Source organism: Macaca fascicularis, chromosome 8 (genome assembly GCF_037993035.2).
Source record: "Macaca fascicularis isolate 582-1 chromosome 8, T2T-MFA8v1.1".
Taxonomy (NCBI): Eukaryota; Metazoa; Chordata; class Mammalia; order Primates; family Cercopithecidae; genus Macaca; species Macaca fascicularis.
Window position 1 is genome coordinate 61,368,756 of NC_088382.1, and position 26,723 is coordinate 61,395,478.

At 36.8% G+C, this 26,723-nt stretch overlaps 1 protein-coding gene across 3 annotated transcripts in view; it reads right to left on the reverse strand.

Annotated features, from left to right (window-relative positions):
• PXDNL (peroxidasin like) overlaps positions 1-26,723 on the reverse strand; it is a 507,521-nt gene that overhangs the window by 133,823 nt on the left and 346,975 nt on the right. For 2 of the 3 annotated variants that reach the window (XM_065519201.1, XM_045398234.2), the window contains 4 exons: positions 25,802-25,919; positions 11,104-11,273; positions 4,666-4,932; positions 143-259 (listed from right to left, as the gene is read on the reverse strand). In XM_065519201.1, coding sequence (XP_065375273.1) covers positions 143-259; positions 4,666-4,932; positions 11,104-11,273; positions 25,802-25,919 — 672 coding nt within the window. The remainder of the gene's footprint in view (positions 1-142; positions 260-4,665; positions 4,933-11,103; positions 11,274-25,801; positions 25,920-26,723) is intronic. The other variant, XM_045398235.2, reaches the window with a different exon arrangement.

A 26,723-nucleotide genomic window follows, 5' to 3' on the forward strand; every position in this document is an offset into this window, starting at 1 on the left:
ATTTTTAGATCAAAGATTATTTTCTGTGTAATTTTTTCATGTCCATGATATACCTTCGATAATTAATTTAAACCATGTTTTTTACTCTCCACAAAAGAAGGCGTTTACTTTCCCCCACAATCACTTGTAGATGTTCTAATACCTGTTTTTGTCCAGACAATTACAGGAGGTGGGTTGCCGTCAGCTTCACAGAGCCACTCTACAGCATGTTCTTCCAGCACCACTTGATCCTTGGGGGCTACTGTAAATTGTGGAGGAGCTAAAGAGAATGAAACATACATCAAAATTGAAAATTATTTTACAAATTTTCAGTGCCAATAGAAAAAAGAAAATGTGTTCAAATATGTCGTGTGATCAGAATTTGTTTCCAATTATATATAAACAAGGTTATAAAGAGGGTGGAGATGCTTCTGTATGTTTGTGCCTGTTTGCAAGGAAGCCAGAAATACACACATCTGGTCTGCAAAGCAGAACAGCAGTAGCCAATGAGAAGAAACAATTTCTAAATCTTATGGCAGCTGTTTCCCATGATTAAATCATATTGGTTATCATTTTACTAGATGTGATAAACATATTTAAAGCTACAAATCATACTTTAAACTATTAACAAAACCATTTTCTCCAAATTTTCACATGCACAATAAAATTTGAAACGAGTTGATTTTTCGATTTCAGAAAGAAAAATAAGCTCCTTAAGATTAATGTTCCTACAACACTTGAAATTATACTTTTGAAAAAGTCACATTTATGTCAAAATTCAGAGTTCCAAATATTCAGATTTTGTATTATTGATTTTATATAAATAAGAAATAGCTAATTATTGCATATACCATTCCTGAAAAGGGATTCTGTCCACGACTCTTTGATTGAATAAAAAAATAAATCAATGTGGCCATTTAAGAAGAGCACAATGATCCCCAGTAACGCCTAAGTAATCAGAAGAACTTTCACAATTGACTTTGTAACTGGAAAGGGGTCCCAATACAGACCCCAAAAGAGGGTTCTTGGACTTTATGCAAGACAGAATATGAGGCAAATCCATAGAGTAAAGTGAAAGCAGGTTTATTAGGAAAGTAAAGGAATAAAGAATGGCTACTCCACAGGCAGAGAAGCAGTATAGGCTGCTTGGCTGAGTATACTTACAGTTATTTCTCGATTATGTGCTAAACATGGGGCGGATTATTTATGAGTTTTCCAGGAAAGGGGTGGGCAATTCCTAGAACTTAGAGTTCCTCCCCTCTTTAGATCATAAGAGGTAACTTCCTGACATTGCCATGGCATTTGTAAACTGTCCTGGTGCTAGTAGGAGTGTCTTGTAACATGCTAATGCATTATAATTAGCATATAATGAGCAGTGAGAACAACCAGGGGTCACTGTCATCACCATCTTGGTTTTGGCAGGTTTTTTGCCAGCTCCTTTACTGCATCTTATTTTATCAGCAGGGTCTTTGTGCCCTGTATATTGTGCCAACCTCCTATCTCATCCTGTGACTAAGAATGCCAAACCTGCTAGGAATCCAGCCCAGCAGGTCTCATCCTCATTTTACCCAGCCCCCATTCAAGATGGAGTCACTCTGGTTCAAATGCCTTTGACAACCTGACAAATCATTTCTCTGCCTTGTTAGATTTTTGCACAATTCCTCCTACCCCCTTTCTTGCACCGGCATCGGGAAATACAAGAAACATGCCAAAGTAAATAATATTTGGCAAAGTGTATTTGTTGCACGTTTCATACTGTGTGCAGGTACTAAAGAGTTTTTTAAAGTCATCATCGATTCTAAGTAAGGTGCTGGACTAAATAACTATGGTATAAGATAAATTTCCAAGTCACACAAATTCACGGAAACCCTCAGGAATGCCTGCAAGCTATTTGTAATAGAGTTCTAGAAGAGTCAAGCTGGAAAACAGCCCACAAATCAGCAGTCTCAGGCTCCTCATTGCACAGATGAGAAAATTCAGACTGTGGGAGGGAGGATTGAATTTCTCTCAGTCAGAGCTAATAAGTAGAAAAGATAGTAGAGAATCTGGGCCGCTCAACCCCCAGCCTGATGTTCTTTCCAGAACATTACACTAACTCCCAAAATTACTAAGAACAACTTAAAAAGAACAAAAATATTTCTACATTAAAAAATAGATTCATGACACAGTAAAAGAGCTATATAACAAAAGATGATAGTAGTTAGGAGAAATAATGCAGTCCTGGTTCTAGGGTTGGGAAATTTGATTTCAACTTTTGAATAATACTAACTTTGATAATTATTAAAATATTAAAATTTTATTTTATTTTAATTATTAAAAATATTAACATTTAATAATAACTTTAATAATAGTTAGGGTTCACAGTTAGCCAAGTCTGTGTGAAAAGAATTGTTAAGCTTCACGTGTTCTCACTTTTAACAGAACCCAAGATCCACATCTTAGCAAAGTATAGAAAACATTTAAGAAAATAGTCAGTTTACATTTGTTTCTAACACTAAAATGAGCAGCTTGCTAGATCGATGAAGAAATTATGAACATCGCCAAAGCAGGCAGAGAAGGTGGAATAATTAGACAGGAATGAGGAAGCTGACGTCTTTGGGCTTTCCATTTTAAATGATGGCCTTCTGAGACCCACCTCCAGTGCCAAAATAGCACATGCTGAGATGAAGTGTTTTGCTATTTTATTAAAATCTAAGATTCTGGCTATTCATTAAGGTGCTGCCTCACGCATAAAGCATTTTGATTTACATTGCTGATAACCATAGGCCTTTTTACCTATGTGTCCACACTGTGATTCATATCTTTCATTGAAGCTTTTTTGTGTCGTTTTATTTATTATTTATATTTGTTCCAGTCAGTCTGAAAAAGGAAGTTTATCTGTGGCTAACTGTGATTTCGGTTTAAATAGACATTAAAAGATCAAGAACATGGGTAGAAACCCGTTAAAATGACACAAAAGGAGAGCTCTTAAAATGTTTAATCTATGACTAGGCAAATAAAATCAGCCTTTTAAAGAAATGTATAGAACGATTAACGGACCATTTTGAAATCAATTAAAAATCTGGACATACAGATCCAAAAGTGACACAAGTACATGGTCACAAATAACAAAGGACAAGCAGATGGCCATTTCAGTGCAAACTCACTGGCAACAAGAAATCATTAACATATTGCGGTATAAGAAATAGGCAGGATGGTAAATGTTACCAGAGTTCTGTTAAGCATTGACTGACGCAGATGAGCAGATAGAAGCATACGAAGGAAGTACATGGAAAAAGCTGAGAAACAAAAGCCTAGCACAGTGTCGAATACAGGCAACCACTAACGTGTGAAAGTGATCAGGCATTAGGTTTCTAAAAAAACAGACATTGAACACAAAATGATGTAAGCAAAACAAAACCCAAACACAATGTCTCTGAAAGCATTTTTCAATCTCAACATATTAAAAGTTTAAAAATAATGTCTGGATCCTTTAAAAGTAATTTCCCCCAAGAAAATATTTCATTTCTGCACCTTCTTATTAGAGGAAGGAAAGTATTTTCAGGATATTAGCAGTTCTAGGGAAAAACACAATTTTTTTTTCCTGAGACATGTAAATAGGAACAAGAAAGTATTGATCTATTGCTACTTAAGGAGTTGATGCTAAGCAGTTCAAATTAAAAAACATTCTCTGAATGCAGGAAGCCTAGGCTAGAGGAAGCCTTGTGCTTTATGGAGGCCAAGACCACTCTTGGGGTCGCTGGAGCTCACTGTCCTGAAGCCCTCCCAACTCAGGCACTGCACTAGGCTGGCCACTTCCATTTTTCTCTGTTCTAAATTTCACAAGGTTCAGTGTTTTGGTAGACAACATCCCATGCAAATCTTAAAATAATGAAACTTAACTCAATCAAAATATTCATGACATTGGGAAGCCCTTAAAACGGATCATGTGAATTACCGTACTCTCATCAACTGATGAAAAACTGTTTTAGAAAGAACAGGACTTTTGGTATGACTCCAATAGCACTTATATTATGCTGTTTACTAAACTCTAACCCTACAGGAGGATGGCATGCAAGCACACATGCACACACACACACACGCACACAAACAGGTACACACACACACACACACACACATGCACGCACACACACCAGAAAGCAAGGGCCCACCCCAGGCTGAGAACTAAAGTACAAAGAAGAATGTGCCTTCTTTATAACACGATTGCATGCCCATGCATATAAATTAATTTCTGGATTCAGAATAGTTTTATTATTGCTGTTGTTAAACAGCCTGGCCTTGCAGGAGCCTTCAACATGTCCTCAAGCTCTGTTGAGTAGACAGTTTGGTAAGTGACTATGAACACAGGGCACAGCCTTTTCACTTTCATATCTGTACTGTCTTTCCTGTATCTGTAAAATATTCTGAAGCACAAATATCTCTTGACAGTTTCCTTCCAGATTAATGACTCCATCTCTTTTGTTGCTAATGGTTGATTCTGACCTTTGGATAAAGATTGAAGTAGGAAAGAAAAAAAAAACAACTTTTAACTTGAAACAGATTGGCTTTGAAAGTTTTATTGTGTCAAGAAATAATTGGCAAATCAAAATCTCTCTCCACTGATGTACATGACGTTATTTAAGTTGAAAAATAATTTTCTGAGTATGGCGGGAGGAACATTTCAATCATGACCTTCTGCTCCCATACCTTGTACAATTATGTTTGCTGTAGCTTGAACAGAGCCGTAGCTATTGTTAGCGTGACAGGTAAATCGACCATGATCCCGTTGTGTGATGTTCTGTAAGTAAAGTCCACTGGACGTTGCCACGTGCCTGGATCCATCCAGCTCCAATCCATTGTCCCTGGTCCAAGTGATATGGGGGTGTGGGTGGCCTGTGGCCATACATTCCAAAGTTGTGCTGGTGCCAATTAAAACCTCTGTGTCCTGGGGCTGGATTACAAAGGCTGGTTTGACTGATGGTAAGGGGAGAACAAAACAAAATCCAGCAAGTAAGAGTTAGGAAGATGTATTTATTCTGCATTGTGGTTTTAAGATTATTGTCATTTTCAAAATGCCTTTAAACTAAAATATTACATATATACATTGAATTCCCAGAGAATTAAATCTAAAATAATGAAATGTGGATTTGCTGTGAGTACATACTTTTTAAAAAAGATTGCTTGCCTTGATATCATGATATATTATAGATACTGCAAAGCACCTACACAATACATATTCCTTATTTTCGGGGCTAAATGGTTAAACATTCCCTCTTAAGAATACTCACATTTTTAAAAAATTTAGGCACATGTCACTGGGAATAAATAAAAGTGCTAAGTCTAAGTAGTCATTTCTTCCTCCTGTTTGCTACCTGGAATTCGGGCAGGAATGCATTTGGGTTACAGGAGCCACTTTGTGATTAAGAGGTGAAAATTATGAGGAATAAAGAAACCTATGTGCAAAGCAGATCAAAAAGCAGAAAGAAGTATATTATTGGCTCATTGGGGTAAAGTGGTAGCTCTGTGACAGACTACCCCTGTCCTACTTGTGGCATACAAATTAAAATACACATGCACACACACAAACCCACACACATAGATGTTATGCATTTAAGCCATATCTAGCCAAGCTTTCAATTACTTTCAGTTAAACGTATTATAAATTGATTCATCAAGTATCCATGTAAATAGAAAATTTAGATTTTCATGTAAGGAGTTCCAGTCTTACAAATTCATAGGAGATTCTCTTTCTGGAAATCTCAAGCAAAAATTAAAAACTTGCTAATGTGTTAAAAATGCCTAATGATTGAGTCTAAGTTTGGGGAGGGGGGCTCCTCCATTCCTGAGATGAACATACTTGGAAGAGTGGAAATAAATTAAATTAATCCAATTCAACAATAAATGTTTAATTTAATTCCTAACAATAGTGAATGTCTTATGTACCTCAGTAACATGCTGGATGTTGGAAAGATACACAGATGAACAAAAGCACTCCTCCTTGTGTGCTCCTACTCCAGCTGCATGGACAGAGGACAGAACACATCATCCATAAAACCACAGCATGCCTCAGAAGGAATTGTCTCAGAGTTAGATGTAAATGTGATAGGAGAACATTCTGGCAAGAGGTAAGGGAAAGTATAGGGAAAGCTATTATAATAATTGAAATAAATGTTCTGAAGTAAGTCAGTAGCAGTAGAACTGGAAAAGGAGATAATCTGATGCATCTTAGAACTAAATTTTTACAGAATTGTGGAAGGAGTAGCACTCGAGGGTGAATCGGAGGTTGCCGGAGGAGAGTAATGATATCAATAGAGATAGCAAACACAGGATGCTGTGGCTTTGTGTGGGCAAATGTGTTTGAGAGATGTAAAGATTTACATGTGAAGATAAAAAGAAAGTCCTGGCAACATCCATTGAAAGCTCAGGCAGGATCTCAGCAATAAACACTACAAATTTTACATGAAGTATGAAAGCTGAAGGTCTGGGAAGAGCTCAGATGGAAGAGGAAAAAACTGTGATTAGGGCACGGGGGACTAGAGAAAGGGAGGGGAGGACAGCACTATAAGGAACACCACATTTTAGGCAGACAAATGAGATTTAAAAAAAGAATTGAGGACACTAGGAGAAGATCAAGAGGAAGTCATCTCCTCAAAGTAGAAATGAAATTGAGGCAATAATTAATAGCCTACCAACCAAAAAAAGTCCAGGACCAGACGAATTCACAGCCAAATTCTACCAGAGGTAAAAGGAGGAGCTGGTACCATTCCTTCTGAAACTATTTCAATCACTAGAAAAAGAGGTAATCCTCCCTAACTCATTTTATGAGGCCAACATCATCCTGATACCAAAGCCTGGCAGAGATACAACAAAAAAATAGAATTTTAGACCAATATCCCTGAAGAACATCGATGCAAAAATCCTCAATAAAATACTGGCAAACTGAATCCAGCAGCACATCAAAAAGCTTATCCACCATGATCAAGTGGGCTTCATCCCTGGGATGCAAGGCTGGTTCAACATACACAAATCAATAAACGTAATCCACCATATAAACAGAACCAAAGACAAAAACCACATGATTATCTCAATAGATGCAGAAAAGGCCTTTGACAAAATTCAGCAGTCCTTCATGCTAAAAACTCTCAATAAATTCGGTATTGATGGAACGTATCTCAAAATAATAAGAGCTATTTATGACAAACCCACAGTCAATATCATACTGAATGGGCAAAAACCGGAAGCATTCCCCTTGAAAACTGGCACAAGACAAGATGCTCTCTCTCACCACTCCTATTCAACATAGTGTTGGAAGTTCTGGCTAGGGCAATCAGGCGAGAGAAAGAAACAAAGGGTATTCAGTTAGGAAAAGAAGAAGTCAAATTGTCCCTGTTTGCAGATGACATGATTGCATATTTAGAAAACCCCATCGTCTCAGCCCAAAATCTCCTTAAGCTGATAAGCAACTAAGTCTCAGGATACAAAATCAGTGTGCAAAAAATCACAGGCATTCTTATACACCAGTAACAGACAAACAGAGAGCCAAATCATGAATGAACTCCCATTCACAATTGCTTCAAAGAGAATGAAATACCTAGGAATCCAACTTACAAGGGATGTAAAGGACCTCTTCAAGGAAAACTATAAACCACTGCTCAGTGAAATAAAACAGAACACAAACAAATGGAAGAATGTACCATGCTCATGGATAGGAAGAATCAATATTGTGAAAATGGCCATACTGCGCAAGGTAATTTATAGATTCAATTCCATCCCCATTAAGTTACCAATGGCTTTCTTCACAGAATTGGAAAAAAACTGCTTTTATGTTCATATGGAACCAAAAAAGATCCCGCATTGCCAAGACAATCCTAAGGCAAAAGAACAAAGCTGGAGGCATCACGCTACCTGACTTTAAACTATACTACAAGGCTAAAGTAACCAAAACAGCATGGTACTGGTACCAAAACAGAGATACAGACCAATGGAACAGAACAGAGCCCTCAGAAATAATACCACACATCTACAGTCATCTGATCTTTGACAAACCTGACAAAAACAAGAAATGGGGAAAGGATTCCCTATTTAATAAATGGTGCTGTGAAAATTGGCTAGCCATAAGTAGAAAGCTGAAACTGGATCCTTTCCTTACTCCTTATACGAAAATTAATTCAAGATGGATTAGAGACTTAAATGTTAGACCTAAAACCATAAAAACCCTAGAAGAAAACGTAGGTAATACCATTGAGGACATAGACCTGGGCAAGGATTTCATGTCTAAAACACCAAAAGCAACGGCAACAAATGCCAAAATTGACAAATGGGATCTAATTAAACTAAAGAGCTTCTGCACAGCAAAAGAAACTATCATCAGAGTGAACAGGCAACCTACAGAATGGGAGAAAATATTTGCAATCTATTCAACTGACAAAGGGCTAATATCCAGAACCTATAAAGAACTCAAACAAATTTACAAGAATAAAACAACCCCATCAAAAAGTGGGCTAAGGATATGAACAGACACTTCTCAAAAGAAGACATTTCATACAGCCAATAGACACATGAAAAATGCTCATCATTACTTGCCATCAGAGAAATGCAAATCAAAACCACAATGAGATACCATCTCACAGCAGTTAGAACAGCAATCATTAAAAAATCAGGAAACAACAGGTGCTGGAGAGGATGTGGAGAAATAGGAACACTTTTACACTGTTGGTGGAACTGTAAACTAGTTCAACCATTGTGGAAAACAGTGTGGCGATTGCTGAAGGATCTAAACTAGAAATACCATTTGACCCAGCCATCCCATTACTGGGTATATACCCAAAGGATTATAAATCATGCTGCTATAAAGACACATGCACATGTATGTTTATTGTGGCCCTATTCACAATATCAAAGACTTGGAATCAACCCAAATGTCCATCAGTGACAGACTGGATTAAGAAAATGTGGCACATATACACCATGGAATACTATGCAGCCATAAAAAACAATGAGTTCGTGTCCTTTGTAGGGACATGGGTGCAGCTGGAAACCATTATTCTCAGCAAACTATCGCAAGAACAGAAAACCAAACACCACATGTTCTCACTCATAGGTGGGAATTTAACAATGAGATCACTTGGACACAGAAAGGGGAACATCACACACCGGGTCCTATTGTAGGGAGGGGAGTGTGGGGAGGGATAGCATTAGGAGATATACCTAATGTAAATGACGAGTTAATGGGTGCAGTACACCAACATGGCACATGCATACATATGTAACAAACCTGCACGTTGTGCACATGTACCCTTGAACTTAAAGTATAATAATAATAATTTTTTACAAATGCTCATGGGTGCGAGATCAGACTTGACCTAGAGGCAGAAGGGAAGGAGGCTTTGGAAGGAGACAGTGGTGTTTCAATTAGAAATTACTTGGTGTAATCCCAGCACTTTGGGAGGCCTAAGCAGGAGGATCGCTTAAGGACAGGAGTTTGAGTCTGCAGTGAGCTGTGATCATACCACTGCACTCCAGCCTGGGTGACAGAGTGAGACTTTGTCTCTATAAACATTTTTTAAAGAAATTACTTGGGAACTATGTGAGAAAGTATCATATTCAATCAATTGGTAACTCAAGTGACTTTTTTTCCTGGAAAACCTCTTGATTCCTGCAGTTTCCTCCATTCACTTTGCCACTGCCCTATCCATGCTGCCACCAGCTCTGCCCTGTGGCAATTGCCACTGCTGACTTCTTCATCCTGATATGCCTATCTTACCATGCCCTCCTGTTTGTTCTCTGAACTGCCGCCAGCATCATTTTTCTAAAAGAAAAATCTAATTTTGATCATCTTAGTGTAGCGTCATGAGTAGTCTGAGTGATCTGACACCACTTTACACTCCTCACCAAATCTCGTGTCATTCCCAGCCTCTCCTCTCTATGCTCCACGATCATCTCTTGAATGTGCCTTGCTCTGTCTTCCCTATGCTGTCTTTTCTCCTAAAATGATGCTTCAACCCTACTTCTCTGGCTCTCTCTCACTTGTTGTTTCTTTCAACTTAAAGGTCACTGCTCTTGGGAAGACCTGAATGAATGCAATCCTCCAAGGCTGCTGCTCTAAGTGCTCCCCTCCACTGGGATGGGCTGGAGCTGGCTCTGGAGGGCCAGTTGTCAAATTTTCAGTATTCTGCAAACTGATTGCTACACAAAGTCATTCTTAAAATTTTAATTATATAAACTTACAATCAAATAAGTTTTATTAACATCAAAACTAACAAATTCATCCCTATTTTTTACATTTTATTATTATCTTCGGTCTCAGGGTTATTATGCCCACTGTGTCTGCATGCTAGAAATGCTATATTATGATGAACTTCTGTGCATCTCTTCCAAACTCCACATTAAGTGATATCATTTTGGTAACCAGGAACTAGCCATGGTGAGATTATTTATACAACAGATACTGACAAATGCTGCAAGTCAGGGCTCCCTGCTCCTCAGAGTCAATTTACTAACATTTACCAGCACACAACTGTCCTTTATGCTTCTCTTCCCTCTTCTTACACATCACAAAGCTTATTTCTTGAATTATGGCTATCATCTAATATATGATAGCCTCAGTAAGGTGAGAGACAATGTATTTCCATCATGTCAACATGCTATTAATGAAAATTTGTTGCAGTCATCGCGTCTGGTTTATATAAGCCACTGAAATTATGACAAAGCAAAGCCCCTGGAAGGTTAAATAAGGAACGTGGTTGATAACCATTCAATCTTCAACAGCTAGCTCAGTGGGCATTCAATAAATATGTGTTGGATGAATTCATGATGAATGAATGATTGAATGAATTTCTGAAAAGAGTAATATTCCTGCCTAGGTAACACTGGTTCACTCTGCGTAAGGATGCTGGAGAGCCGGATGGGGAATCAAAAGGAGAATAGAAAAGTCTTGGAACCACAATATGCTGTACCAGAAAGGAACAAAGGCAGGAAATTAAAATAAACTTCAAGAGGAAAAATTCAAGTTTCTCTAAAACGAAATTAGAAAAACAACAGCCAATGGAAATAGCTTCACTTTGAAGCATTATATACTCTAAAGCAGCAATATTATGTCATTTTCCAGTGCAAATAACTGATAGAAGCAGAAAATAATAGTTTTACCTGGACGACCGGAGTATCTGAGCATGGCACTCTGTGTCTTGGCTTCCCCAGCGGAATTTCTGGCCATGCACTGATAGACACCTTGGTCTGACTCTCTGGTGTTTTGGATCATGAGTGTGCCATCATCAAACATATTAAGTCGAGTATCATCTTCCAAATCCAATGAATGACTGGAAATATATGTTATACATGGATATTATTTAATCCCATTCATGTTTAAAACTCTTAACAAGACTGAGAATATAGTATTATATAGCTATGTTTCATGTCTACCCAATTTGTTAAATTTATTTTACCTGAAAACTTTAAATTATTTCACTTTAAATCCTAGTTATCTTCTTCCTATTTCAAGATTACACCCTGAACAAAGACTGTGAGTCACCATTTGATAGAGGGAAATGGGGTTGAGATGTTCTGCCTTCCTGAGTGGCATGAATTTAGACACTGAAGCAAACACTCCCATATGACAGACACTTCAGCACATTTTTATACATCTGAATGCCCATTTTTCAGAAAAGAAATCACCAGATGGTAATATGTAATCCTTTTACCTCCTTCCATGAGTCATTCAGTATTCTTTCATATTTTGTTAAAGTGTAAAACAAATATTCCTATTCAAACCAGCATGGGCTCAAAGCCAAGTAGAATTATATGACTGAGCAGTAAATAACATACCTACCTACCCAGTTGTTGAATATCAGGCCCCTTTCTCTAACTTGAACCATTTGGATACACTAGAAAATTCCCATTTATCAATTAAGTGCATAATCCATTGAGTGCAAGTAGGTTCAGATGTGCAACATCATATTACATCAATAACCACAAGAAAGGCAGTGCCTGCATGAGTTATTTTTAGCAATAAATGCAAAGCTACTGACACAGAAACATACGTTAGAAATTTTTACAGATTTTTTTTCTGGCCAAGATTTTTTTTCTTTAAAATATTTAATGATTATGTATGAGAAGGTATATAGATTTTCACATGTGTATGCTTAGTACTAATGAACGTGCTAGACATAGACAAAGGAAATCTACTCTCCTCCATTTTCATCACTCAATACATATTTATTAAACACCGGCTAGATGTCACCCACAAAAACATCATTCACAGAGAAAAAAAAGTCCAGTAGGAGAATCCCATAGTTCTCCCTCTAATTTGTGTACTTGTTTTATAAAGCCAGGTAAACATTTTCCTACAAATTTCAAAATGTACCCACACTAAAGAATAACAACCTATTCCCATATAGGTAAAAGCAGTAAAGCTTGTTAAAGAGATGAAGAAATCATCATTCTTATCTAACCATTTTTGTCATGAAAGATAAGAAAGAAACAGACAATCATCATATTTCACTTTTCCGTTGTAGAGCAGAATCACAGAGTGAAGGCAGGAATGATGGAGACAATCTGATCTTCTTCAGCCATTGGGTGAGAAAAGCCCAATGTGAAGAAAAAGTACCAATTAGCCAAATAAGAAATTTAAGTTGTCATTTTTGAACAGGTTAGTTTCAGAAAAAGCAGGCCCGCTTTTGAATAGCCAGCAATGCAAGACAAAGGCAAGAAAAGGAGAAACTGGATGCTCCTATCCATATCACCTGTGAAGTTTCTCAGTATAAGTAGCATGGAACAAACATCAGAAAGAATTTTTTTTCAAGACCGGGAGCAGTGCCTCATGCCTGTAATCCCAGCACTTTGGGAGGCCGAGGCAGGCAGATTGCCTGAGGTCGGGAATTCAAGAAATAATATTTTTTCTTAAAGTGCCCAATTCAAGAGGCTCATTTAGTATTAAGCAATTTAATTATTTTAAATGCAATTCTAAGATTATCTAACACTGAACCCAAATAAGACTACTTGCAAAGGAATATGATAAATGATGAAATCACATTTTTCAGAAGATGATTTAAGTTCCTGGAATTTTGTTCCAAAACTTTGCAGCCCAAAATTTCAAAGGCTACCAGATATGTATGTGCTATCTATCATCTGGCTACACAATGCAATAGAATTCACCAAGATTCATTATGTTAAAAATGATATAAAACAGGCAGTAGCACATTACACCCATAAATTCAAAATGCATCATTCCTTTTCCTAGTAATTTCCCTCTTTGTTCATAACCTCTTCATTATGCTCATAAAACTTGTTTGCTCATGAATCATGATTTTCCTTCCCAAAAACTCAAAGTCTTCATGTTTCAGTATATTCCATTCACATTGTCACTTTGATGCAAATAGCAATCATATGTAAAAACACAAAGGTTTGCAGAAGTAGAATATATGTGAATATATTCTATTTTTCTTGAAAATGTATACATAAACATATTTGATTTAATGAAGACCTACAAATAACTTCTATTAAGGTGTTTCATTACAACAATCATTTGTTAAGTGCTTTCTAAGAACTAGGTGTTGTAGCTAGATACCAGAAATATAGATAAATAAGTTATCACCACACAAATTAAAACCATCTTCTACAGACATACACAATGACTCACACCTGTGATGCCAGCATGATGGGAGGCTGAGGTGGGAGGACTGCTTGAGGCCAGGAGCTTGAGACCAGCCTGGGCAACATAGTGAGACCCTGACTCTAAAAAAACCTAAAAATTGTCCAGATGTGGTGGCATAGGCCTGTAGTTCCAGCTACTTGGAGGCTGAAACAGGAGGATTGCTTGAGCTCAGAAATTCAAGCCTGCAGTGAACTATGATTGTGCCACTGAACTCCAGCCTGGGCAAAAGAGTGAGACTCTGTCTCAAAAAAACAAAACAAAACAAACAAAAAAAAAACTCCACATAGAAAACCACCATCAACCACAAATTATAGTATAGTTGTAAAGTTTGCTTATAATCTACCAGAACTATCAATCATATTTACCATGTTTAGAATCTGAATTTATCTAGAATGGCCTAAATTTCCATAGCTAAACCTCAACATTAACAAAAGTGTGGAAGACAGCCAACTAGATGCAGCCAGGAAGCCCTTCTCCCACCAAGAGAAGTCAAAATATTGAAAAAGCCATCACACTTTAAACAGATCTTTTGAGGGAAAACACTGATGATTGCTAGAGGGGAAACGCAGACACTGACGCTGAATAGGGTGGAAGCTGGGAAGCCTGCACAGATTCGCCAAGTGCCAAGACCCATTCCTCATCCTGATCAGGTCCTAAGGAAGAGGTGAGTGAAGGAACTGCAGGGCACCACACCCCCGCCATGGACCTCTGGGATCCTAGCTGCAAGAGATCCCATGACCCCCATAAACATTTAAATTGGTGGGGGAAGGCAGCGACAGAGCTTGAGCCTGCATGGAGCCCAGGTTTTACACATGGGGCAACTCCAGCAAAATGTGACCATAGGTACCCGTGCCCCCAGGCTCTCCACTTTGCTCTGAGTCACTCTAGCCCCTGTTGACTGCTGGGTTGGGATACAGCAGGGCTGCCTTTCCTACAGGACTGGGGCCAATCTGATCTGCATGCCCCCTTGTCTCTGGACCCTCCCAAGGACCCAGCCTAGCTGGTCCCATAAGAGCATGCATACAACACAGCCTCCACTGCCCAGCCTGAGTGCTTTGCCAGCAGCCTGAGAGCGCTACAGCCTCCCCAGCACAGCCAGTGCTTGACCCCAAGGGGCTAAAGGAGAAAACCACAGGCTCAATCCCAGCCCCCGAGGGTCCAAGCACACACACACAATTGAAGGATATCAAGCTGAGATCTGTGACCAGAGATTGATCAAGGGAGGAACCCCCAATCTCAGAACACTGTGAAGAGTGAGATGCAGATTTGTGTTCTGGCACAGGAGCTGGGTGTGCCTCCCTGCCACAGGGCTAGTATGGGAAGGATGTGGCCTTTCTGCTAGCCACAGCCTCTGCCTGAGGGAACTCCATGGCCTGAAACACCTGACAGCCCAGCCATCTGGGTGCAGAAGGCTTGGGACAAACCCAGAGGATCGAGTAAGCTACAGAGCAGCCACCAGGAGACCTAGTCAAGGAAGCACAACCTGGGCAGTCCCCGCAGCCATCTGCTGGGCAAAAAAACCCAAGCTGTGGGCACTACACCAACTGCATAGCCAAAATAATTCCACCGTGCCCTGGGTCCTCTGCCCTTGACCTCCTACACAAACACCACCGATGGACATCACAAAGCACAGAGGACCAGTGGGTCACTAGGGAGTTGTGAGTCTCCCTATCGTTTGGCTCAGGTTTCCCCTAAGAGTGAGAGTAGCACAGCCTGTCAGGGCCCCTCTGGGCCTAAGAAAATGTAGGTGTGTCAACAGTGATCAGAGGGGGCCCCACAAGGCCCAAGAATAAACTTGGCAAGGAAATATATCTCTCACTCCCTGTCTCTCCCACCCCAGAGCACTGCAGCAAACAAGAACAAGCTGAAATAGAAAAGAAGTGCACAGCTGAGGAAGAGTCTGTCAGTCAGCCCTTACTCTTAAGCATCATCTACTGAGCTGCAGCCTGAAATATACCACCAAACAAAAATTCTTTCAGCACGCATCACCCATGAAACACAATGCAAAAATCTAGCCACAAATTAAGTACCCGCACAGAGCCTTGATATTCGGAAAGCACACAGAAGCAAAGTCATGCAACTATATTCAACATACACCACAGTCAAGATCTCAAGGGAAATAAAGAACATAAAAACAAAAAAGCCCCATACAAATGACAACAACTTCAAAGAGATAAAGAAACACCAGCCCTCTTGAATGAGTAAGAATGAGTGGAAGAACTCTGGCAATTAAAAAAGTCAGAGCATCTTATTACTTCCAAAAGACTGCACTGACTCGCCAGCAATGGATCCTAACCAGATTGAAATGGCTGAAGTGACAGACATACAGTTCAGAATCTGGATGGCAAGGAAGCTCAATAAGGTAAGGAGAAAGTTGAAACCTAATCCAAGGAAGCCAATAAAATGATCCAATAGTTGAAAGATAACGTAGACATTTTAAGAAGGAACCAAACTGAACTTCTGGAATTGAAAAAGTCACTACAGGAATTTCATAATACAGTTAGAAGCCTTAAAAACAGAACAAACCAAGCAGAGGAAAGAATCTCAGAGCTCAAAAACTGGTTGTTTGAATCAACCAAGTCAGACAAAAAGAGAGAAAAAAGAATTAAAAAGAAGGAATAAAATATCTGAGAAATATGGGATTACATAAGGAGACCAAACCTACGATTCATTGGCATTCCTGAGGGAAAATGAAGAAGAGTAAACAACTGGGAAAATACATTTGAGAATATAGTCCACAAAAATTTCCCCAGTATTGCTAGAGACATCAGCATGCAAATTCAAGAAATTCAGAGAATCCCTGTGAGATATTATACAAGATGCCCCCAAGACACACAGTCATCAGATTCTGTGAGGTTAACGTGAAAAAAAACAAAAACAAAAACAAAAAAAACTTAAGGGAAGCTAGAAAAAAGGGACTGATTTCTTACAAAGGAGCCCCATAGGGCTAACAGCAGACTTGACTGCAGAAGCCTTGCAAGCCAGAAGAGATTGGGGACCTATTGTCAACATGCTTAAAGAAAAGAAATTCCAAACAAGAATTCCATATCCAGCCAAACTAAACGTTGTAAGTGAAGGATAAATAAAATTCTTCCCAGACAAGCAAATGTTAACAGAACTGGTTACCACTAGAAAAGCCTTATAAGAGGACCTTAAGGGAGTTCTAAACATGGAAACAAAAGAATGATGCCTACTACCACCAACACATATTTAAGTACATACCCCATAGATAGATCCTATAAAGCAACTACACAATCAAGCCTGCCAAACAATCAGCTAAACAACAAGATCAAAACATCACATATCAATATTAACCTTGAATGCAAATAGTCTAAATGGCCCATTAAAAAGGCACAGAGTTGCAAGTTGGATTTTTAAAAAGACCCAAACTTTTGGAGTCTTCAACAGACTCATCTCACATGTAATGACACACAAAGGCTCAAAGTAAAAGGATGGAGAAAGATCTGTCATGCAATTGGAAAACAAAAAAGGGTAGGAGGTTGCTATTCTTATATAAGATAAAATAGACTTTAAACCATCAACTATAAATAAAAGGACAAATAAGGGCATTACATAATGAGTTCAATTCAACAAGAAGGCAAAGAAATTCTGAACTTAAATTTGACAGTTGACCAACTAGACTTGATAGCTACAGAACACTTTGTCCAATAATAACAGAATATACATTCTTCTCATCTGTACATGGAAGATGATCACATACTTAGCCATAAAGCAAGTCTCACTAAATGCAAAAACATCAAAATCATACCAACCATACACTCAGACACAATGTAATAAAAATAAAAGTGAATATCAAGAATAGCTCTCAAAATATGGAAATTAAACAACTTAATCTTGAATGACTTTTGGGTAAACAACAAAATTAAAACAGAAATCAAAAAATTCTTTGAAATTCATTAAAATAGAAACACAACACACCAAATCTCTGGAATGCAGCAAAAATAATGTTAAGAGGAGAATTTATAAAGCTAAACGCCTACATGAACAAGTTAAGAAAGATCTCAAATTAACAATCTAGAGGAACAACAACAACAACAACAACAACAAAACAACTAGAATAACCCCAAAGTGAAGCAGAAGAAAAAATATAACTGGCCGGGCACACAGTGGCTCATGCCTGTAACCCCAGCACTTTGGGAGCCTGAGGCAGGAGGACTTTTTGAGCCCAGGAGTTTGAGACCAGCCTAGGCAAATGTAGAAAGACCTTATATCTACAAAAAATGAAAATATTAGTTGGGTGTGCTGGCATGTGCCTGTAGTCTCAGCTACTCAGGAGCCTGAGGTGGAATGATTGCTTGAGCCTGGGAGGTCAAAGCTGCAGTAAGCTATGATTGCACAATTACAATTTAGCCGATCTAGCCCGGGTGACAGAGTGAGACCCCATTTCTAATATTTTAAAAAATCAATTTTTAAAAATGAAATAACCAAAATCAGAGCAGAACTATATGAAACTGAGACACAAAATCCATACAAAAGATCAATGAAACCAAAAGTTGGTTATGTGAAAGGATGAATAGGATTGATAGAACATTAGCTAGATTAACAAAGGAAAAAAGAAATTAAACAACTTAATCCTGAATTTCAAACTGTTGTAGTATCATCTTTGTCATTTCTGATTGTGATTATTTGAATCATCTCTTAAACCAGGAAGAAACTGAAACCCTGAACAGATGAATAATGAGTTCTGACACATGGGCAAAGGGAGGGGAACATCACACACCAGGGACTGTCTCGGGGTGGGGAGCTAGGGGAGGGATAGCATTAGGGGAAATACCTAATGTAGATGATGGGTTGATAGGTGCAGCAAACCACCAAGGCGCATGTATACCTATGTAACAAACCTGCACGTTCTGCACATGTATCCCAGAAAGTAAAGTGTAATAATAATAATGAGTCTGAAATTGAATAAGTAATAAAAATCCTATGAATCAATCAAAAAAGACTTAGACTAGATGGAGTCACAGCCAAATTTTACCTGACATACAAAGAAGAGCTTGTGCCAATTCTACTGAATCTATTTCAAAAACTCAAGGAAGAAGGATCCTCCCTAGCTCATTCTATGAAGTGAATATCACCCTGATACTAAAATCTGGCAGAGGCACAACAAAAAAGGAAACCATGGGCCAGCATCCCTGATGAACATAAATCCCAAAATCCTCAACAAAATGCTAGCAAACTGAAGCCGGCAGTACATCAGAAAGTTAATTTACCACGACCAAGTAGGCTTTATTCCTAAGATACAAAGTTGGTTCAACATACGCAAATCAATACGTGTCATTCACCACATAAACAGAATTTTAAAAAATTATATGGTCATCTCGGTAAATCTGGAGAAAGCTTTCTATAAACTCCAACCTTCCTTCATGATTAAAAAAAAAACCTCAACAAACAAGGCATCAAAGGAACATACCTCAAAATAGTAAGAGCCATCAATTACAATCCCACAGCCAATATCATACTGAATGGGCAAAAGCTGGAAGCATTCCCCTTGAGAACCAAAACAAGACAAGGATGTCCACTCCTATTCAACATAGTACTGGAAGTCCTAGCCAGAGCAATCAGGTAAGAGAAAGAAATAAATGACATCCAAATAGAAGAAAAAGTCAAACTATCTCTGTTTACTGATAATATGATTCTATACCTTGAAAACCCTAAATCTGCCACCAAAGCCTCCTAGAACTGATAAAGGACTTCAGTAAATTTTCAGGATACAAAATCAATGTATAAAAAATAGTAGCATTTCTGTACACCAATAATGTTCAAGCTGAGAGCCACATCAAATATGTAATCCCACTTACTATAGTCACAAAAAGAAAAAATATCTAGAAATATATCTAACCAAGTAAGTGAAATATTACTACAAGGAGAACTACAAAACATGGTTGAAAGAAGCCATAGATGACACCAATAAATAAAAAAGCATTTTATGCTCATAAATTGGAAGAATCAATATTGTTCAAATGGCTACACTGCCCAAGGCAATTTACAAATTCAATGCTATTCCTATCAAAGCACCAATGCCATTTTTCACAGATTTAGGAAAAAAAAAAAACTATTCTAAAATTCATACGAAACAGAAAAAGAGCCTGACTAGCCAAAGCAATTCTAAGCAAAAAGAACAAAGCTGGAAGTATCACATTATCCAACATCAAGCTATTCTACAAGGCTACACTAAACAAAATATGGTGCTAGTATAAAAACAGAAACATAGACAAACAGAACAGAATAGAGAACCCAGAAATAAAACTGCACCCCTACAGCCATCTGATCTTCAACAAAGTCAACAAAACTAAGCAATGGAAAAGGATTCCCTATTCAATAAATCGTGCTGGGAGAACTGGCTATCCATATGCAGAAAGATGAAACGAGACCCCTATATATCTCCATATACAAAAATCAATTCAGGATGGATTAAAGACTTAAATATAAGACCTCAAACTGTAAAAATTTTAGAAGAAAACCTAAGAAATACCCTTCTCAACATCAGTCTTGGCAAAGAATTTATGGCTAAGTCCTCAAAGCAATTGCAATGAAAACAAAAATTGACAAGTGGGACCTAATTAAACTAAAGAGCTTCTGCACAGCAAGATAAACTATCAACAGAGTAAACAGACAACTTACAGTCTGGAGAAAGTACCCACAAACTACACATCTGACGAAAGCCTAATATCCAGAATCTACAAGGAACTTAAACAAATCAACAAACAAAACACAAATGACCCTATTAATAAGCAGGCAAAGTACAAGAACAGACACTTCTCACAGGAAGGCATACAGGCAACTAGCAAACTTATGAAAAAAATGCTCATTATCACTAATCATCAGATAAATGCAAATCAAAACCACAATAAGATGCCATCTACCACCCATCAGAATGGCTTTCATTAAAAAGTCAAAAAATAACAGGTCTTGTTGGGGCTGCAGAGAAAAGCTAATGCTTCCACACTGTTGGAAATGTAGATTAGTTCAGCCACTGCGGAGAGCAGTTTGAAGACTTCTCAAAGAAGTAAAAGTTGAGCTACCGTCCAACACAGCAACCCCATTACTGGATACCAAAAGAAAAATAAATCTTTCTACCAAAAAGACCCATGTGTCCATATGTTAATTACAGCACTATACGCAATAGCAAAAACATAGAATCAACACAGATTCCTATCAATGGTGGATTAGATAAAGAAAATGTACTACATACACACCTTGGAATAATATGCAGCCATAAAAAATAACGGAATCATGTCCTTTGCAACAATCTGAATGCAGTTGAAGGCCATTATCCTAAGTGAACTAATATAGGAACAACAACGACAGCAAATAAATACTGTTTGTTTTTACAAACTTACAAATATTCTCACTTGTAAATGAGAGCTAAATATTGGGTACATATGGATGTAAAAATGGGAACATTAGACACTGGGGAATACGTGATGGAGAGGTAGGGAGGGAGATAAGCATTGAAAAACTACGTATTTGTTACTATGCTCACTTCTTGGGTGACGGTTCAGTCATATTCCAAACCTCAGCATCATGTCGTATACCTTTGTAACAAGCCTGCACTTGTATCCCCAGAATCTACAATAAAAGTTGAAAAAGAAATAGAAAAGTCTGGTTGGTTTTTACATCTCTTTCATCAAGTCATTGTCTTGCTCAACATCTTCTAATGGGTCTCAAAGTTTGTAAACTGAAAGCCCAAGTCATTAGTTTTGCCATTATTGTGCAATCTTTTTCTATTTCTCCCCAAGGTAAAACCTTAATTCTTACAAATGTGCTCTACACACTTTCCTGAAACTAACCTTCATTTATTTTCATTCTGAGTTTTTAATTACTCTTTCTTCAGCCTGGAAGGTTTCTCTCATCTTTGAATCTATTCAGTTATTCTAAAACTACTTACTAAGTGCTGGTAATCATTTCATTTTCCTACTGAGAAGCGTAAAGAATCTCTAAAATTATCTTGACAAATCACTGTTTTCTAAAATTTGTTTAAATTATAATAAAAGGAAGGGATTTTCATGAAATCGATTCTTAGCTATGAGTTGAGATTTTGAGTCTTTGTGTCTTTTGTGATCAATGTTGATAAGTGTTCTATAACTGCTTGAAAATATAGTATGTTAGCTTTGTATATAGTAGATATCATCAGTGTTCTAAGCTATGTTTAGATATTGCTACTAATTTTTGTTCCTAATCTTTCTGGGAAAGCAGTATTAAAATTTCTTGCTATAATTGGATTTATGTAAATATATCCTTATAATTTTCTCAATCTTGTTTTATTCTTCAGCAGCTATTTTGTTAGGTATATAAATGTTCATGAATTTTAAATTCAGGTAAATTACAATTTTTATCATTAAGTGTGATCTAATGATATGCGATTACACTATAATATTCTTACATCATCCTTATCTTGATCAGTATAACTTAGTTGATATATTTATTTACCTATCGACCTTCCACCTTTCAGTGTCATAATGTTTCAGATATACCTCTTATAAATAGCATATAGCTGGATTTTAAAATTCAATCTTATGTCTTCAAATAGACTATTTATTGTTTTTACTAATATGTTTAAATTTATTTCTGATGAGTTATTTTATATTTTCTCTTTCCCAAGCCTTTTCTCTGTCTTTTTAATCCATCCCCGCTTCCATTTTGTGTATTGATCCAGTTTTCTTTATCCACTTTTTTTCTTCTCCTAGTGTGGAAGGATCTTTCTATTTGTTAGTATTTCATCTTAATTGTTAACATGCACTCTTGACTTAACAGAATTCACAGTATCACTCTCCACCTAAAAAATGAGGCATGTAAAATAATTTAATTATTTTCTCTCTCCTTATAACTCTTCTATTAATACTGTCTAACATTCTACTTTTTTCTTACTTTAAAGTTGTTCAATCCTTAATTTAGTAATCTAAGTTTATTCATATTTATCAACATGTTTAAAACTTTCTTTGTTCAAATTTGCTTTTTGCAAATCACATCTTTCTTATTGGATCAAATTCTTACTTACTGAAACACATCTATTTGTAGTTCTTTCAAATATTCCTGAATAAAGCTCTATTCTTTGCCTAAAAATGGTTTTATTTTACCATGTCAGATAATTTAGCTGGATGTAAAATTGAAGGAAATCAGTTATTTTTCCTTAACATCCTAAATATATTTCATTGTCTTCTGTCTGACGTAAAGTTTACTGCAAGTATAATTGCTGCACATTTGAAGGTAATCTGCAAATTACTTGTGAATGAAAGATTTTTGTCTCTGACTTTCAATGTTGTGATCACAATGAAGAGTACAGATTTATTTTTTAAATCGTATTTTGGAATCAATATACTTCTCATTCTGAAATTGTGTGACTTTTTTATTTCTGGATAATTCTATCGTTACCTTTTCAAACGTTTCCTTTAGCTCACTCTTTCCTACCTGCCTTTCTGGAACTCCTACTGGATAGACACTAGACATTTGCATTGTAGCCTCCATGTCTCATAACCATACTTAAATCTGTTTATTCCCACATACCTACTTTCTAATCTTCCAATTCTACCTCTGGTTGTGTCTAATCAGTTTTTAATCCACTCATCTAAGGACCCTAAATCCAGGCCCTCTCGAGGGGAGTAGAAAAGGATAATGATAATGAAAGGACAGATGGGTGGGTAGCTTCTGAGTTAGGGTATTTTTTCTTACCCTAGTTCATGTCGAACAGATGTTTGTTTCAAATTATTTGCTATACCACACTTTATGCTCCATGCACTTTCAGGATATATATTATCTTTCTATAAAAAATACTCAACAGTAAATAATCAATAAGTTAATAGTTGCTCATGTTAAACGTGTTAAACATTTCTTGTCATAAACTCTTCTCTTTCATCTTTAATTTTTTAATATAAAATGATTAACATTTTAACGAACATTTTTACCCATACTTTTTTTCTTTATTCTATTCTTTCTTTTTAGATTGCTTTGTTTTCCTTTCAACTGCATCTTAGCTTCTTTAGTCACTATATTTGAAACTTTTATGTCATAAGTTAAAATAGGCAATGTGATTTTTTCACTTGTTTCTTTCTAAATACTAGTGAGTATCTTTGTAACCTCGAGCACATCATTTTAAAATTTAAATTGTAGGAAGGCAGAAAAAGCAGTTTTAAGACATTACAAGCAGTGATTTCTGTTTCTCAAGCACACCTGAGCAATCTCAAGATGGAAATAAATTGAACACTTCTATCAATTGAAATCTTTCTCATGGGCTAGATTCCAGATTTAATACTATTCATAATTGCCTTCTATATAAGTTATTTTTAACCTATACTTACTAGACTTTTTACAAGAATTTAAAACACATGGCTTAGTTTCTGGCTACAATTATAAATCTAAATTATATGCAAAAAGCAAAAAAAATGTATAATATGTTTTAGAATATTTTATACAGACAAGCAAAAAGAATCAGAGTTGATTATACACGTGACAAAAGAAAATCAGTGAAAGTTTGTACAAGAATGGAAGGGACACATGAAAACCATGCTAACTATCAGTAACATAACTAATGATAATATAATTATCCAAGTGCTATCATTGAATTATATTAGGTATATAGTGCACTTTATGTTTCTATTTTACTTTAACTACCAGTTCAGTTTTAAAACAGATATATAGACCAATGGAACAGAACAGAGGTCTCAGAAATAATGCCACACATCTACAAATATCTGATCTTTGACAAACCTGACAAAAACAAGCAACTGGGAAAGGATTCTCCATTTAACAAATGGTATTGGGAAAACTGGCTAGCCATATGCAGAAAACTGAAACTGGACCCCTTCCTTACACCTTATACACAAATTAACTCAAGATGGATTACAGACTTAAACGTAAGACCTAAAACCATAAAATCCCTAGAAGAAAACAGGCAATACCATTCAGGCCGTAGGCATGGGCAAAGACTTCATGACTAAAATACCAAAAGCAATGGCAACAAAAGCCAAAACTGACAAATGGGATCTAATTAAACTAAAGAACTTCTGCACAGCAAAAGAAACTATCATCAGAATGAAAAGGCAACCTACAGGAGAAAATTTTTACAATCTATCCATCTGACAAAGAGCTAATATCCAGAATCTACAAGGAACTTAAACAAATTTACAAAAAAAAAAAATTCAAAAAGTGAGCAAAGGATATGAACAGACACTTCTCAAAAGAAGACATTTATGTAGCCAACAAACATATGAAAAAAAGCTCATCATCACTGATCATTAGAGAAATGCAAATCAAAACTACAATGAGATACCATCTCATGCCAGTTAGAATGGTGATCACGTTTAACTTTTTAAACGTTTGTTTTTACTATTTAATTTTATACTCAGGTTTTTGAACTCATTGGTTTTATGTTTTATCAACTAGTACCATGAGCATAAAATAAGTGACTAGCTTTTTAAATAATTTTGCATGTCATTTATTGCTAGTTTGCTTAAATAATCCTATACTGATTTACCATAGGAAAGTTGCAATATCAAATATGAAGTATCAGTTTAAATCTGAAATAACTTAGATGTGGCTATATCAAATTATATTCAGCTTTAAAACAAACCAGTTTGTTATTAATCCCAACATTTCCTTCTAGAAATAATACAGAATTATTTTAGTCAGTTACAGAATCACTAAGATCTGGAAATGTATAAGTTTTTTGTTTTTTGTTTTTTGTTTTTTGTTTTTCTTTTGAGACAGAGTCTCGCTCTGCAGCCCAGGCTGGAGGGCAGTGGCACAATCTCGGCTCACCGAAAGCTCCGCCTCCCAGGTTCAGGCTATTCTTCTACCTCAGCCTCCCTAGTAGCTGGGACTACAGGCGCCTGACACCACACCCGGCTAATTTTTTGTATTTTTAGTAGAGACGGGGTTTCACCATGTTAGCCAGGATGGTCTTGATCTGCTGACCTCGTGATCTGCCCACCTCGGCCTCCCAAAGTGCTGGAATTACAGGCATGAGCCACCGTGCCCGGCCGGAAATGTATAAGTTTTAAGAAAAAGGCCTTTACATAGCTTGAGTTAGTCAAAAGATAAAAGTTAAAAGACTTTTTATCTTTAAGAAACTCTGAAAATTTTATCAATTTCTTCTCTAGATAAAGAAGTTAAATTGAGTTAAAAAGATAGCTGGAATCAGAAAGAGAATCACAACCCATGTCCATGCTCAGTATTTACTTGTTGTGTATCCAAATAATCTCAGGTTTGGGGTTTCCTTCTGCCCGACAGGTGAAATAGACAGTATTTCCTGATGGTACCTCCACATCTTGGGGCTCAAAAGTAATTCGGGGGCTCTCTGCAACAAAAGAATTATTAATATATTTTTCAAAGATACAAAATTATGGCCTTCTAAGATGCTGAGAAAGAGATATAGGCAATTTAAATTTATTTCTACATTAAAGTTTTACACATCGAACTGCATTTACCCAGTAATACATGCACCAGGTTAGAGATTAGACATATATTTGACTTATACTTTAGAAGTTTGAAAGATTCACTGCACAAAGGGATCTCCAATGAAGTAAATTAAGTAAATTTTCCTGTGCTTTTATTTCTAGGAGCTCAACACAACCATATTTATGGAAGGAGTTTTATTTTATGGATCAATTTTTCAAACCAAGTACTTAAACTGAGCTTGCAATTTTGCAGGCACTCTTCCTAGACAATTAGCCATCTAAGCACCCAACCACCCACTTTACACAATTTACAACAAGTGATATGTCTAGACCTCAAACCTGGTTGAGCAAAATTCTTATCTATATAAATGAATGATTTCATCTTCCAATAATAATTGAGTGGTAAAACATGAAAACACTTAAATTATTTTAATAAGAAGATGGAGTGATTGATTTTGTAATGAATCAGGTAATTTTATCGAACTTAAATTATAAAGAACAATGCACAAAAGGAACTTTTAGTTTTCTATAGTTTCACTTAATTCCCTTTAAACCTTTCTAAGTAACAAAACTCTTCTTTTTATGAGTGCCTTATCTGAAATTACCTGTCATTAACCATGACTATTATGTCTGTAGAACATTCCGTAGATCTTTACTAATCTTGCATACTTCATTGAAAGTCCATATAATTAATATCTTGGCTT